Source organism: Macaca nemestrina, chromosome 4 (assembly GCF_043159975.1).
Source record: "Macaca nemestrina isolate mMacNem1 chromosome 4, mMacNem.hap1, whole genome shotgun sequence".
NCBI classification, from domain to species: Eukaryota; Metazoa; Chordata; class Mammalia; order Primates; family Cercopithecidae; genus Macaca; species Macaca nemestrina.
Window position 1 is genome coordinate 25,049,576 of NC_092128.1, and position 12,207 is coordinate 25,061,782.

The 12,207-nt window shown below is 41.5% G+C and overlaps 1 protein-coding gene across 1 annotated transcript in view; it reads right to left on the reverse strand.

The window, feature by feature from the left end:
* Positions 1-1,657: 1,657 nt before the first annotated feature.
* LOC105471359 (exocyst complex component 4) overlaps positions 1,658-12,207 on the reverse strand; it is an 822,236-nt gene continuing 811,686 nt past the window's right edge. The window contains exon 18 of the mRNA XM_011723811.2: positions 1,658-3,127. Within this exon, the coding sequence (XP_011722113.2) occupies positions 2,890-3,127 (238 nt within the window). The 3' untranslated portion in view covers positions 1,658-2,889. The remainder of the gene's footprint in view (positions 3,128-12,207) is intronic.

The following is a 12,207-nucleotide window of genomic DNA, read 5'->3' on the forward strand; positions in this document are numbered from 1 at the left end:
GACATGCTAAGTACCAGAGAGTAGATAACAGTGTTAGCAGAAGGAAGTGCTCTCTGGGAGCTGCTGTACTGACAACCAAGTCAGATGACATCACTCCAAAGCCTTCCTTCTTCATGGTCATGTTGATTTCCCATCTCAGGATCCCTCCTACTCCTGTGGGCCTTCTCCACGGTGCAGTGACTAGTGATACGGGCAGCAGTCCACATGTCCCTCCCGTTTGTACCTCTGTATAAGAATGAGAAAATGGTTTGCTTTGTTTCCAGCACCCCTTCTGGTAAGGCCTATTTCATTGGCTTTTTTGTTGAGACGCAGTCTTGCTCTGTCGCCTAGGCTGGAGTGCAGTGGGGCAATCTTGGCTCACTGCAACTTCCACCTCCCGGGTTCAAGTGATTCTCCTGCCTCAGCCTACTGAGTAGCTGGGATTACAGGTGCGCACCACCACACCCAGCTAATTTTTGTATTTTTAGTAGAGGTGGGATTTCACTATGTTGGCCAGGCTGGTCTAGAACTCCTGACCTCCTGATCCGCCCGCCTTGGCCTCCCAAAGTGTTGGGATTATAGGCGTGAGTCCTGCACCCAGTCTTTGTTGGCCTTGTTATCTGCAATAGCACACTTAGGGAGAGGTCTTCATGCAAGAACATTATGTAACTCTGTATGTGTTTGGTGGGCCCTGTCCTTGGCAGACCCTGGCTCTCTCTAGCTCTTTCTGGTTGGTCAAGGCTGTAAACAGCACAACAGTCTCACAAAATACCCCTAAGTAGGATCAAAATGTGGAAATATTCACTGTGTTTCAAAGGCATGTAGGTTCTGAGGTAGCCGTTGACTATCCACTGAGTGTGTCACCGGCTGTTCTTTACCTGTGGAAGAATAAAGACTGATGTGCCAACCTTCAAAGAAACTTGGATGTCCTAAATGTCTCGGAAGAGTCCTAGAGCTCCTTTTCTGTGCAGAATTACCATGTTCAGTCCCGTCATTGTAAGCAAAGCAGGGATTTCACTTTCCTAAATGTTGCCCCTGAAGCAGCTCATCTGTCATTTTTAGGTTGGTTCTCAGGGCTCTTGACATTCTGCTCAATCCAAACCCATGTCTCTTTCCACACCCCAAAAAAACTAGTCTGAGCACTCTCAGTCCCACCCTGGCTCTGCTGCCATCACTGTCACCACTCGGGGTTCTCCACCTGGAGTGGACAGGAAGAAAAAGAAAAGGTACAGAATCAATGTTGGGGGTCATGGCCATGAAGAAGCAGCTTAGGCAACCCTAATCTCCTCTCATCCCCCTTCTCCCACTACTGCTTCTAGGGTAGACTATTTCTCATGATATTGTTTAGGGCAGTATGTTTTCCCACAGTTGTCTCCTACAGAGATTCTTCTTCCCAGTTAGGCCCTTGGAGCCAGACTGACTACATTCCTTCCCACCAGAATCCCCTGGAACCTCCAGCTGGCCAGTGAATCCCCTTCACGGCAGCCCCACTGCCTGACCTGATTCTGACCCAGCCCTGAGTTTGAGCTGTTGGGATTTTTGACTCCAGTCCAGTTTCCACACTCTTAGATAATAAGGGTGTCCTCTTCATGTATCCATTTGCTCCTGTGTGGAGCACATATTATGCTTCTGGGGAATATTTGCTGAATAAAGAATACAAGAAAAATAACATGAAACATTTAAGCTTCTCAAAACACTTTTTAATATTCCATTTTCCCATCAAGACCAAAGTTGTACAAACAGGTATAAAATCCCCCACCTTCAGGGTGTGAGGCATCACTGTGTGTGGTCAAAGTCCCTCCTCCTCCTCTTTCCACGAGTTTTCAAGATGTGGCCCAGTCAGTGCTTTGCTGCCTTCTGTGACCTATGAACCATGGCCAGCAAGAGGACTGGGGACATGGTGAGGTCCAGTGTGCCTGGAACACGGTAAATGCCCACAATGCGGGGGAGAGGACAATCCAGGGACAGGCTCAGCTGGAGGCCACACAGAGGAGAAATGTTACTCTGTCCCATCTTCCCTGCATTCAGCTGAGCTCAGACCAAGTGAGCACCTAAGAATCATTTACTCCCAAAGGATGTTTCAAGTGAGATGAAATGTTCTCTAACCATTATTCTCTCCAAAATTAGGGCGGCGGGCGGGGGCGGGGGTTGGAAATCAAGCAGATGGTTGAATTGCCTTTCATTCCTCCATATTTGTCTAATTGTATGGCTCTTGGTTTTTATATAGCAGAAATAAAACAAAATGGCAATAAACCAACCTACAACCTGTGTACAAGATATAGCATACAAAACTGTCCCGGGGACTGGAACCAAAAGACTTCGATTCCCAGCCCTAAATTAGAGGTTCTGTTTTGTTAGGGAAGTTTGTTGTAAACAGCAGCTGAGAAGCCATTTATTTGACTTTGCCAATAGAGACAGACAGCAATGCACAGACACTTATTTCATTGAACTGTAAATGGATAAGGTCAGGAGAGGAAAAAATCCTACTGTTTATGTAATAGAACCCTACTAAATGGTTTTAGGAAGGGACCAAAACTTAGGTAGCAGTCTACTTTCCAAGGCTGGAATTTTATATATATATATATATAGAGAGAGTAATAAATGAAATATTAGTAATCCATCCACTCGTTTTTCAGAGTCCAGCAATTTCATACCACCTTCCTCCCTATCCCACCCTAGTCCCGTTAGACTTGACTGCATTAAAGTAGTTGTTCAACCAAAACAGTCAGTACTGTTGCCTTCCTTTAGCATTTATATGAAAAGTCAAACTAGAGAGAAAAAATCCTTATACCTCCTCTCCACTAAAGCAACAGTGTAGAGAAAACTAAGCTCAGAATATACCAATAACATACCAAGGGAAAAAGTGAGTGTGACTGAGGGGACCCCAGCTACCAACCGAAGTAGGCTCTGCTAAACGGTAGTTATCTTCTTGTCCTTGGTGGCTTGCTTGATGGCAGCCTGCTCACAGATGATCTCTTTGAGCCGCTGCAGCCTCATGTTCTGGGTGGTCAGTTCCCCCACCCCTGTCTGGCTGCGGTGCAGCAGGGTCAGGGCATGGATGTACTCCAGCTCCGTGTACTTCACACCCTGGTCCACCACCAGGTTCAGGAGCTCGTCAGCTGTGTTGTAAAGCATCTCGTAGTACTGCCTGAGAAAGCAAGAGAGAACACTGCTCACCAGCTCCACCATTGGAAACATCTGTCTCGAGGGGACAAATATGCTGTCTATACATTGATTCCTCTACTTACTTCATAAAAATTGATCAGCAGGCAGTGTTCTAGGCCCCACCAATAGAATAAAGAACATGACAGCCACAAGCTCTGTCCTTTGGAGCTCACAGGAGCTCTCTTCAGAAGAAGTCTAAGTGAGGACCCAGGGAGGCTGCATACCTTTCAGTGGCTCAGTTCATTCTACATTGTTTGCTAATTTTGCATTTACCGTGGGAGAGAGGAAAGAAAAGTAGGGGCATAGCCTGAAGAAGGAGAGAAGGCATTGTTAACAGGTTTTTGTCTCATTCAATCCCTCATTCATTCATTATTCATTGGAGGTTTTGTGAAATACTGAACATGGTTTTCTGCTCCATAAAGTGGGTTAATAATAGTACCTACCTCTTGGGGTTATTGAAATAGTTGAGTTAATTAATACATACAAAGCACTCAGAGTGGTGGTGCTTCACAAAGATTAGCTATTAGTATTAGAACTATAATGATGCTAATGTATGATAGTAATGTGATAAAATTAATAGTAGTACATAAGGATGGGCAAGACGCAGCCCCTTTCCTCAAGTAGCTCAGAGACAAGGAGGAAAGGTCCTGGAAAGCAGAGACAGAAGGATTTCAGTGCTGTTGACCAAATTCATTCCCATGCACTGTGCCACTTACCCCTCACTCCACCCAGGGGCTATGCCTGCCTTTTCCCAGACACAAAGACCAGAGCATGGAGAAGTTAGAGGGCTTGCCCATGGCACAAAGACAGGGGCTGACTATGCCAGGATCTGAATCCAGGTTTTCTGACTCTAAGTTCAAGAATGTTTTTTCATGGACATTTGACAACTCCCAAGAATATTCTATGGGCCGTAAGTGAGGTCCTAGTACCGTGAATTAATAGCAGAAGAGGAGAAATTGCACCATGCTGAAGGGATGGTATGGGACTGAGGAAGACGTCCTATGGGTAAGATTCTGTCAGGCAGGGCTTCCATAAAGGAAATTCTAGTTGGAGGGAAGAGCATGAGAAAAGACATGGATGAGTAATCTGGTTAGACTGGGGAGTGCAGAGCAAGAGCAGAAAGTCCTGGGATAAGGCAGTTGAAGCCTCTGAACATCAGGCTATGACTTTAGACCTAGTTAAGCCAATAAAGGACTTCCTTTTTCCAGAGATCAGAGGTGCCATTCAAAGTTGTGCTTCTGGAAGACTAATGTGACAACGGGATGCAGAATGGTCTGGGAGGGCATTGGTTACAATTCTAGCAGAAAGAGGAGACTTGACAGCCACTTAACGGCAAGGCCATTGGCCTGGGTGGTGGAGAAAGACTTGTGCCTGTAACAGAAATACGCAATAGAGTGATTCTTCAATGCAGTGAGAAGATGAAGGTGGGAGTCAGGAAGTGGAGAAGACAACCACTCACCATTCTTTAAACCAATACTGTGCCACTGCTCTCTCTCAGAGTCTACTGGACTCTGAGGCTGTGACTTGCACAGCCACTCCAAATTACCCAGGAGGTCAAGTTCAACACAGACTCTGAGCCAGCAAGGCTTATCACAGCTTGTCAGCGAAATGAAGAGTGTTACTCACTTCTCTCTGACGTGAAGGGTAACTTTGCCAAGATTGAGGGGACAGAATGAGGCAGTGTGCTCAAGGCAACTCTTGGGGGTGAAAGAATCTTCCAGACCAAACAGGATCAGTGGCTCAGAAATCCTGTATTATTAGACTCAGGGCCGTGAATTTGTTTCTTTCTCATCACAAACATTTTGAAGAAAAAGAGACTCCTACGGGGAAATGAAGCTATCCTTGTGGTAAGAAATACATTCTAGGAGCTCCATAATTTCAGGCCTGTTTTACTGAATTGCTAGTGCAAGGGGAATGTGGTCAGGAAGAGCTGCAGTGTCTTTTCACACGGTTAGCTTCTTTTCCTCCTGCTAAGCCTCCTTTTCTAACTAACACACTCTTTTAAAAAATAGGGGAAAGAATAATCTTTTGTGACTATTCCCCAAATAGTGGCAGAAATTCAAAGGGCTCTTTGTAGATTGGTAAGTTAATGAGGATCTCCTGGGAGCAAATCGGTCAGCATCCTTGTGTACAGTGGGCTAATTTTTCTTTTTTTTTTTTTTGAGATGGAGTCTCGCTCTGTTGCCCAGGCTGGAGTGCAGTGGCACAATCTCGGCTCACTCCAAGCTCTGCCTCCCGGGTTCACACCATTCTCCTGCCTCAGCCTCCTGAGTAGCTAGGACTACAGGCGCCCACCAACACGCCTGACTAATTTTTTTGTATTTTTAGTAGAGACGGGGTTTCACTGTGTTAGCCAGGATGGTCTCGATCTCCTGACCTCGTGATCCGCCCGCCTTGGCCTCCCAAAGTGCTGGGATTACAGGCGTGAGCCACCGCACCCGGCACAGGGGGCTAATTTTCTACAGTGGTTTCAAACGATGTTCATTTTGGCATCACAGAACCAGATATATAGCAATCACTGGTCGAGGGCGACCCTGAATATAGACAGAAATGCTTGGTAGAAGAGGAGAAAAAACTCCACTTCCAGAGGTGTGAGACCCCAGTATCAGCTACAATCAGTAAATCTTTTGAAGTTTCACGTTTAGCATAAAACTCACATGAACTTTGCATTCTACTCCTCAATGTATCTGCTGTAATTTAAATACAGTTTCTAAGAAAAACTTCATGCTGCAGGAAGATGCATCACATTAATATTTATCCTACAGCTTTGCATGTCCCCTGGCTCTCACTGATATTGGCCCCTATTTTGAGAAATGATGCCCTATGTCATCTAACTCTGTTTCCTGTAGATGCACAGGTGAAGGAGAGAGTTATCTATTAATGAAACTTCCTAAGAGTATACATTTTTAAAAATTGCCCAAGAAGAGCTCATGCATGCATCGAGATTCACCAAATGAAATGAGAGCGAATCTGGGGCTCACGATTTTTTTAAAGCTAGAAGGAACTTGAAAGCTGTGGTTTCAAGACTAGCAGTTCTTGAACTTCAGGGTACCTAACTAAGAATTACCTTGGGGTGCTTATGAAAAGTGCAGATTCCTGAGGCCCCATCCCCAGATACGTGCTTTTTAAAGGTTCTGAACCAGCCACGACTCAGCCAGACTCTGTTTGGTAGACGAACAGTTACAGAACTACTGTCTCCTCCAGCCAAGGACCTAAACACATCAGGGAAGGCTACAGAAGCAATAAAAGGTTTGTGATGCTTTTCACTGAGATTAAACCAAAATAACTGGATTTCTTTGTATTAGGATGTTGGTATTTTTATCATTTATCTTAAGAAGCAACACTGAACCCATCATGCCAGATGAAATTGGATTTCTTTTGAAAAATCTGATGAATTGTTTCCAGGGATACTGGCTGCTTTTCTACAGAGGCTGTTGTTCCACGCTGGGAGCAAACAACAAAACAAAGATGCCTGCATTTCTACTCCTGGCTCGTCCAGTGTGATGAGTGATAAAGGGCATGCTGCTTAAGTCCTTAATGTTTCAATATCCTCTGTGCAATGAAGACCTTTATAAATCCCAGAATGACAGTCTGAAGTGGACTGAGAGACTAAGAGTCCTCAAGAGCCTCAGATGAACAGTGCCCCTGAATTGCAAAGCGAGTTATTCAACAAAATTGACAGGTAACTGATGGTGTATTTTCTATAGTTATGGAGAAAAAATTCCTCCATAACCATGATGATATATTAGATCATAAAGAATCATAAATATTTAAAGACAGAACAAAATTCATTTATCTTTCAGAATGGTACCCAGGGGCAAAGATGACTAAACTGACATAGCAACAGTTTCACTTGGAGGTGGGGAAAAGATGCTACCAGGTGCCCTGAAGAGAAAATAGAAAAATGCCCCAAACTATACCATTAGAATGAGCTTCCATGATGAACACTGACAGACCAAAATGAAATCATGTCACCCAATAGGGATAAGTAATTTATCAACACTTATTGAGGCCCCAGGAAATTGAAAGCTTGGTCTTCATTATTGAGCATTAAAATAGCAGTCATGGCTTCCAGGGCAACACGTTTTCCATTTGATGACACTTTGCTCGGGCTGCCTGGATGGGATCAGTGAATGCACATTTGATTGAGACATTTTCTGGCTCAGGGCTTGTAGCCCTTCACAGCCTCTTCATAGCCTACAATATTCAGCAGCCAATTGCTAGATGTACACCAAATATCTTATTCTGGAGACCAAAGAGTTTCATGTCACCCTGGTGTATGGAACGTTCTGGAAGGAGATGTGTGCCTTGCTGTGGTTTCTCCTACCCTTTGCTGTGTGCCTTTGAGCAGCAGTTCCCAAAGTATTATGAGCAGAGAGGGTGAGGGAGTGGAACGACAAAGAAATGGAGGTGTGACTTCACAGACTGGTCTTATGTGCAGAGTCTAGAACATGACAATGTTTATGCTTTGTTCTGGTGCAAACAGATCATTTTCTCTTATCTTCCTCATGTTTGCTTTATCAACAGACTGTTCTCTGTGGCTTTTTCTTTTGTGCTTTATTTTAACGGTATAGCACTGCGACTCTTTCTCCCCCATACATTCTGTTTGAAAGCATTTCTACCAGGAAGGAAATGCAAGGTATTTTGGAAAGGTGGGCAGATATTTTTAAAGTTTTAAAATAAAATTTTATCTTCCTCTGATTGGAAAGTTAATACATGTGCCATATAGAATATATGGGCCACAGAAAAAGATTTCTCAGAATTCCATCATAAAGATAAACCACAGTTTGGCATATTTTCTTGTAGTTTGCCCCCACCACATGTAGGGTTCTAGCCAATTTTTTTCTTATAGTTGAAATATTTAGGTTGAAACACAATTGGATACTTCAATTGTTTCCAATTATAAAGACTTACTTTCTCAGGGATAGATTTCTAAAAACAGAATTAGTTAAAAGATAAGTATATTATTGAGGACACTCGACAATGCTGCCAAGTTGCTTTCTAAAAAAGCTCTATCGATTTATCCTCCTATCAACAACATATGGGCAGCATCTAACTCACATTCTTTTGAATTTGCATGAGGTTGAACAATTTTTCATCGACTTGTTTTTAATGTATGTAGGTATGTGTGTATGTATAAATGAACTGTTGGTATCTTTCGATCTTTAAGTATTAGTGCTTTTCTGACTTCTCTTTAAGAGCTTTTCATAAATTTTCATAGACAAGAGGCCAGGGAGTTTTCTCATCCCTGGTTCTACCTCCCACGTTGGCATACTCAGTGCAAAAATTAGTACTGTGTCTCTGAAAGTGATTAGAAAGTTTCAGTTCCCTGCTTTGCAAATTGAGGGAAGAAATATTCACTAACAGAAACTATTCCCACCCATGGCAACTCTTGTTCCTGTACTTGTAGGCGTTCAATAAACTTTGCCTGTAGGGGTGACAGCAAGGCCCTGACTGGGGAACTGTCCAAGGTGACTGGGGAACTGTCCAAGGTCCCTGAGGAAAGCTTCGCCTGTTGCCTTCCTTTACTTTGTAGAATTCAGGTCCTAGATCCCGGGATGGAAACTGTGTTTTAAAATATATAGCTACATCTCATGCTGGGTTTTGGAATCTGTCTTGATTGTAGAATATTAATAATAATGTCTAGCTTTTAGGTGCATTTAAATCCTTTTAAATAGGTACTACAATTATCTACATTATACATATGAGAAAACTGAGCTCTACAGAGTATGAGTGATTTGTCTAAGGCCTCAAAATGAAAGACTTTGAGCCCTGTATTTACTCTAAAACCACCTTAATACAAAAATATTTGAAACTATAAAAAGCAAAAGAACTGAAAAGAATATTTTTATCGCTGACTCATTTGAGTCTTGAGTACACAAATATGAATTAAATAAAATTCCCATACTCAGCTCTGCCTTTCATTGTAATGCAATGAGCCAGTATTGTGGCGATTCAAATTTGTTTGTACAAACTTTGTGATTATATTTGAACAACACTGGATTTCATCTGGGAATTCGGTGCTCTAAACCAAGTAATGCAGTCATGTTGTAAATTTAACACTTAATTTGGGAGTTTACAGGAAAGATTTTTTGGCTTTTTATTTCTTTTTATTTCTTTTATTTCTTCCTTTTTTGCCCCTTCAAGCTGGTAATGGATGAAGTAACCTTTCTTTCCAAAAGTTGACTGTCCCTCTGATTCAGTACATTTTTGGGGAAGGGAGACAATTATTTTCATTGTAAAGACTTTCTCTTGTAGTCCTTCCCAAGATAAACTTCCAGTATTAATGTCAACAAATGAATTATGTGCTGAATCTGACTTTTGAAATACAAATTTAAGAGGGAGAAAAATTGAGCTGAATAAAACTTAGTAGTGACCATAGCTCCCAACATTATTTTTAGCCAATATCTATAGCATTTTGAGCACTTTAATAAAAACCCAATGGTAGACAGGTCACTAAGTTGTCAAGTGAAGCAGTGAACTCCTGTATTCTCCACCCACTCAGTGGTACCTATGATAACAACAGGGAAATGACAAGAGAAAAAAGAGTAATCCATAAACCAGATAATCATCCATAAATAATTGAGAGGTCATGGTTATAACATAACAACTTAGTGAGGTAAATATTTAAGAGATCAACTAAACTCAGATCCTGGGTAAGTCTTTCATTCCTCACTACTAACTAGCCATGTGACCTTGGGCAAATACCGTCAGCTCTCTGGATCTATTTCTCAAGTCCAGAGCAGAAAGGTTACAGCAGATGCTATATAAGCACTGGCATTTTTGGATTTTAAACCTTTACAGCATCCCCTGCTTGGTCCTTTAAAATCATGGGGCTCCCATCAGAATTAGCTGATGCTGTTTTTCTTCAAGCAATGGTAGACAAGAGGCAGTAGCAATTTATTTGAAAACTCTGAACAAGTGTAATCTCAGCTCAAATGGACTTTCCAGACCAATAATAAAATGGATGGTAATCTGTGTGTCAGAAGAATAAATTAGTTTATTAAAAAGTGTTATCTAATTGCTCTTATTTGTATTCCCCTTCGAAGAGCTTAGAGTTTATTACAAACATGATTGAAAATTCTAATTTAAAATGAGCTAAAGTTATTTTCATTTTAGGAATGAGAAAACTAAGGTAGAGAAAAGCTAAATAATTTTCAGACAGTTCATGGCACAATTAGGTGTATATTCTATATCGGGGTAGTGTTTTTTTTTTTTCTCCCACTTCTCACAACAGATTGTACAGGTTTTTGCTGTGATCAGGACATGCTAGAAGTAAAGAATGGTCTTTAGAAAAGATATTGCCTATATTCCCTCAGCTGGTGGCAGCAGAAAATCATTCAAGAGGTAAAGATAGCCTGGGAGTCTGTTGCTTTAAGGCTTGCTTGGGCTTCTTTGATCGGTCATGTACCTATCTGTTTTTTATATATAGTGACACATGCACGCACCCACCCTTTGTCAATGGCGCTATCCTTAAATGGCAGTTACCAGTTACCTCTTGGCCTTGTTCTGATAACCATCACGCCTCGGCAGTACTGCAGGGGTTGGGCTCTCCTGGGAGGCGCTGAAAGTTAAAATCAGCTGTTTCACTCCTCTCAGGAATGTATCCTGACATTTTTGATAGACAGCAGCAGCTACAGCCTTGCTTTATTTCTCGTCAGAAAATAAAACCACTTGAAACAAAGAAACTCCTCCAGGACATCCCCATCAGCGTCGAGATGATGACACACTCCCAGGCTCGGTTACAGTCATTGAAATGGGGCTAAAATTTCTTTTTGTTTCCTTAGCTAGCTAGCAACTTTGCTCCCCACGTTTGGAACACATTATAAATTCATAAACATCTATGGTTGAAATGTCCTCTTCAACAACTTAAGGATTCATATGTCACTCTCCACTACATCAGATAATTTTTTAAATTAAGTTTTCTACAACAGGGCTGGAGAAAGATCTGCATTTGAAATTCAGTACAATTAAAACTGTGTCTCTTTGGTCTGGCACTGCCTTTGGTCAAACCCTATTTGTATGAATAATTATTCAGTCCATTAAGAAGTCTGCTCAACTCCTTCTCCCATTTTGAAGGTTTTAATAAATATTGATCAGGCACATTTCTGTTTGCACTTGCCAAGACAATTCTGATGTATTCATCTTCTGATGTTATCAAATAATGAAATATGAAAGAGTGAATAGAATTACCCTCTTGTTCTGTGATTTTTTATTTAGGGCCTTCATTTTACTTTCATAATTGTGTTTGTCTCATACTTCTGTAAATGTTCTTTTGATTATCAAAAGGTGAGTCCAGGTTAAGGAATGCTATTCTGGGCTGAATATCACTTTAGAGTCTTTTCAATTTAAGAAAATAGTTAATCAAATATCACTTTAGAGAGTCTTTCTGATTTTTAAAGACAATTTATCTAATATCATAGGTTGATAAAAAGGACACTGTATTATATACTTTGGTGACCACAAAGCTACATATCATTTAACCCAATTAGCACAAGACTCTTGTAGTGTGTATTAGCTACACTTTTCAGATTAGCAATCCGGGAAACAACTGCTAAGAGGCCCTACGGCTTTTTCAATTTTTAGTAATAAAATCACATCATTAATTTTTCAATAAATAATGCAAAGGATTTCTTCAAAGCAAAACCTAATGTTATTACTAATGCTTAGGAAACTCCAATAACATTTTAAATGTTAATATGATATAGAAAGGTATAGTCCTTAGCTCCAAGAAGCTTTATTTATTTATTTTTAAAATCCAATCCAGGCCCAGATCAAAAATACCCAAGGCATGAAGCAAACATTTTAATTTAAAGTAAAGGAAATCTACGGCTTGGCAGTCTGCCTGCCTGCCCTTGTCTCCTGGTACATAAGAAGGGCACAAAGAGTTGGAGTGCCCTAGACAAGGGATAAAAACAACGCTTCTGCTCCAAATGACGACCAGGATTGGAAATGAGATGGTGAAGTGAATGGGTAAGGGGCTTCCTGTATTTATAATACTGGATCTTGCCCTACCTGTGGGTGTGTGAGGAGAATGGTCAGTGGCAACAGGCATGGCCTGCA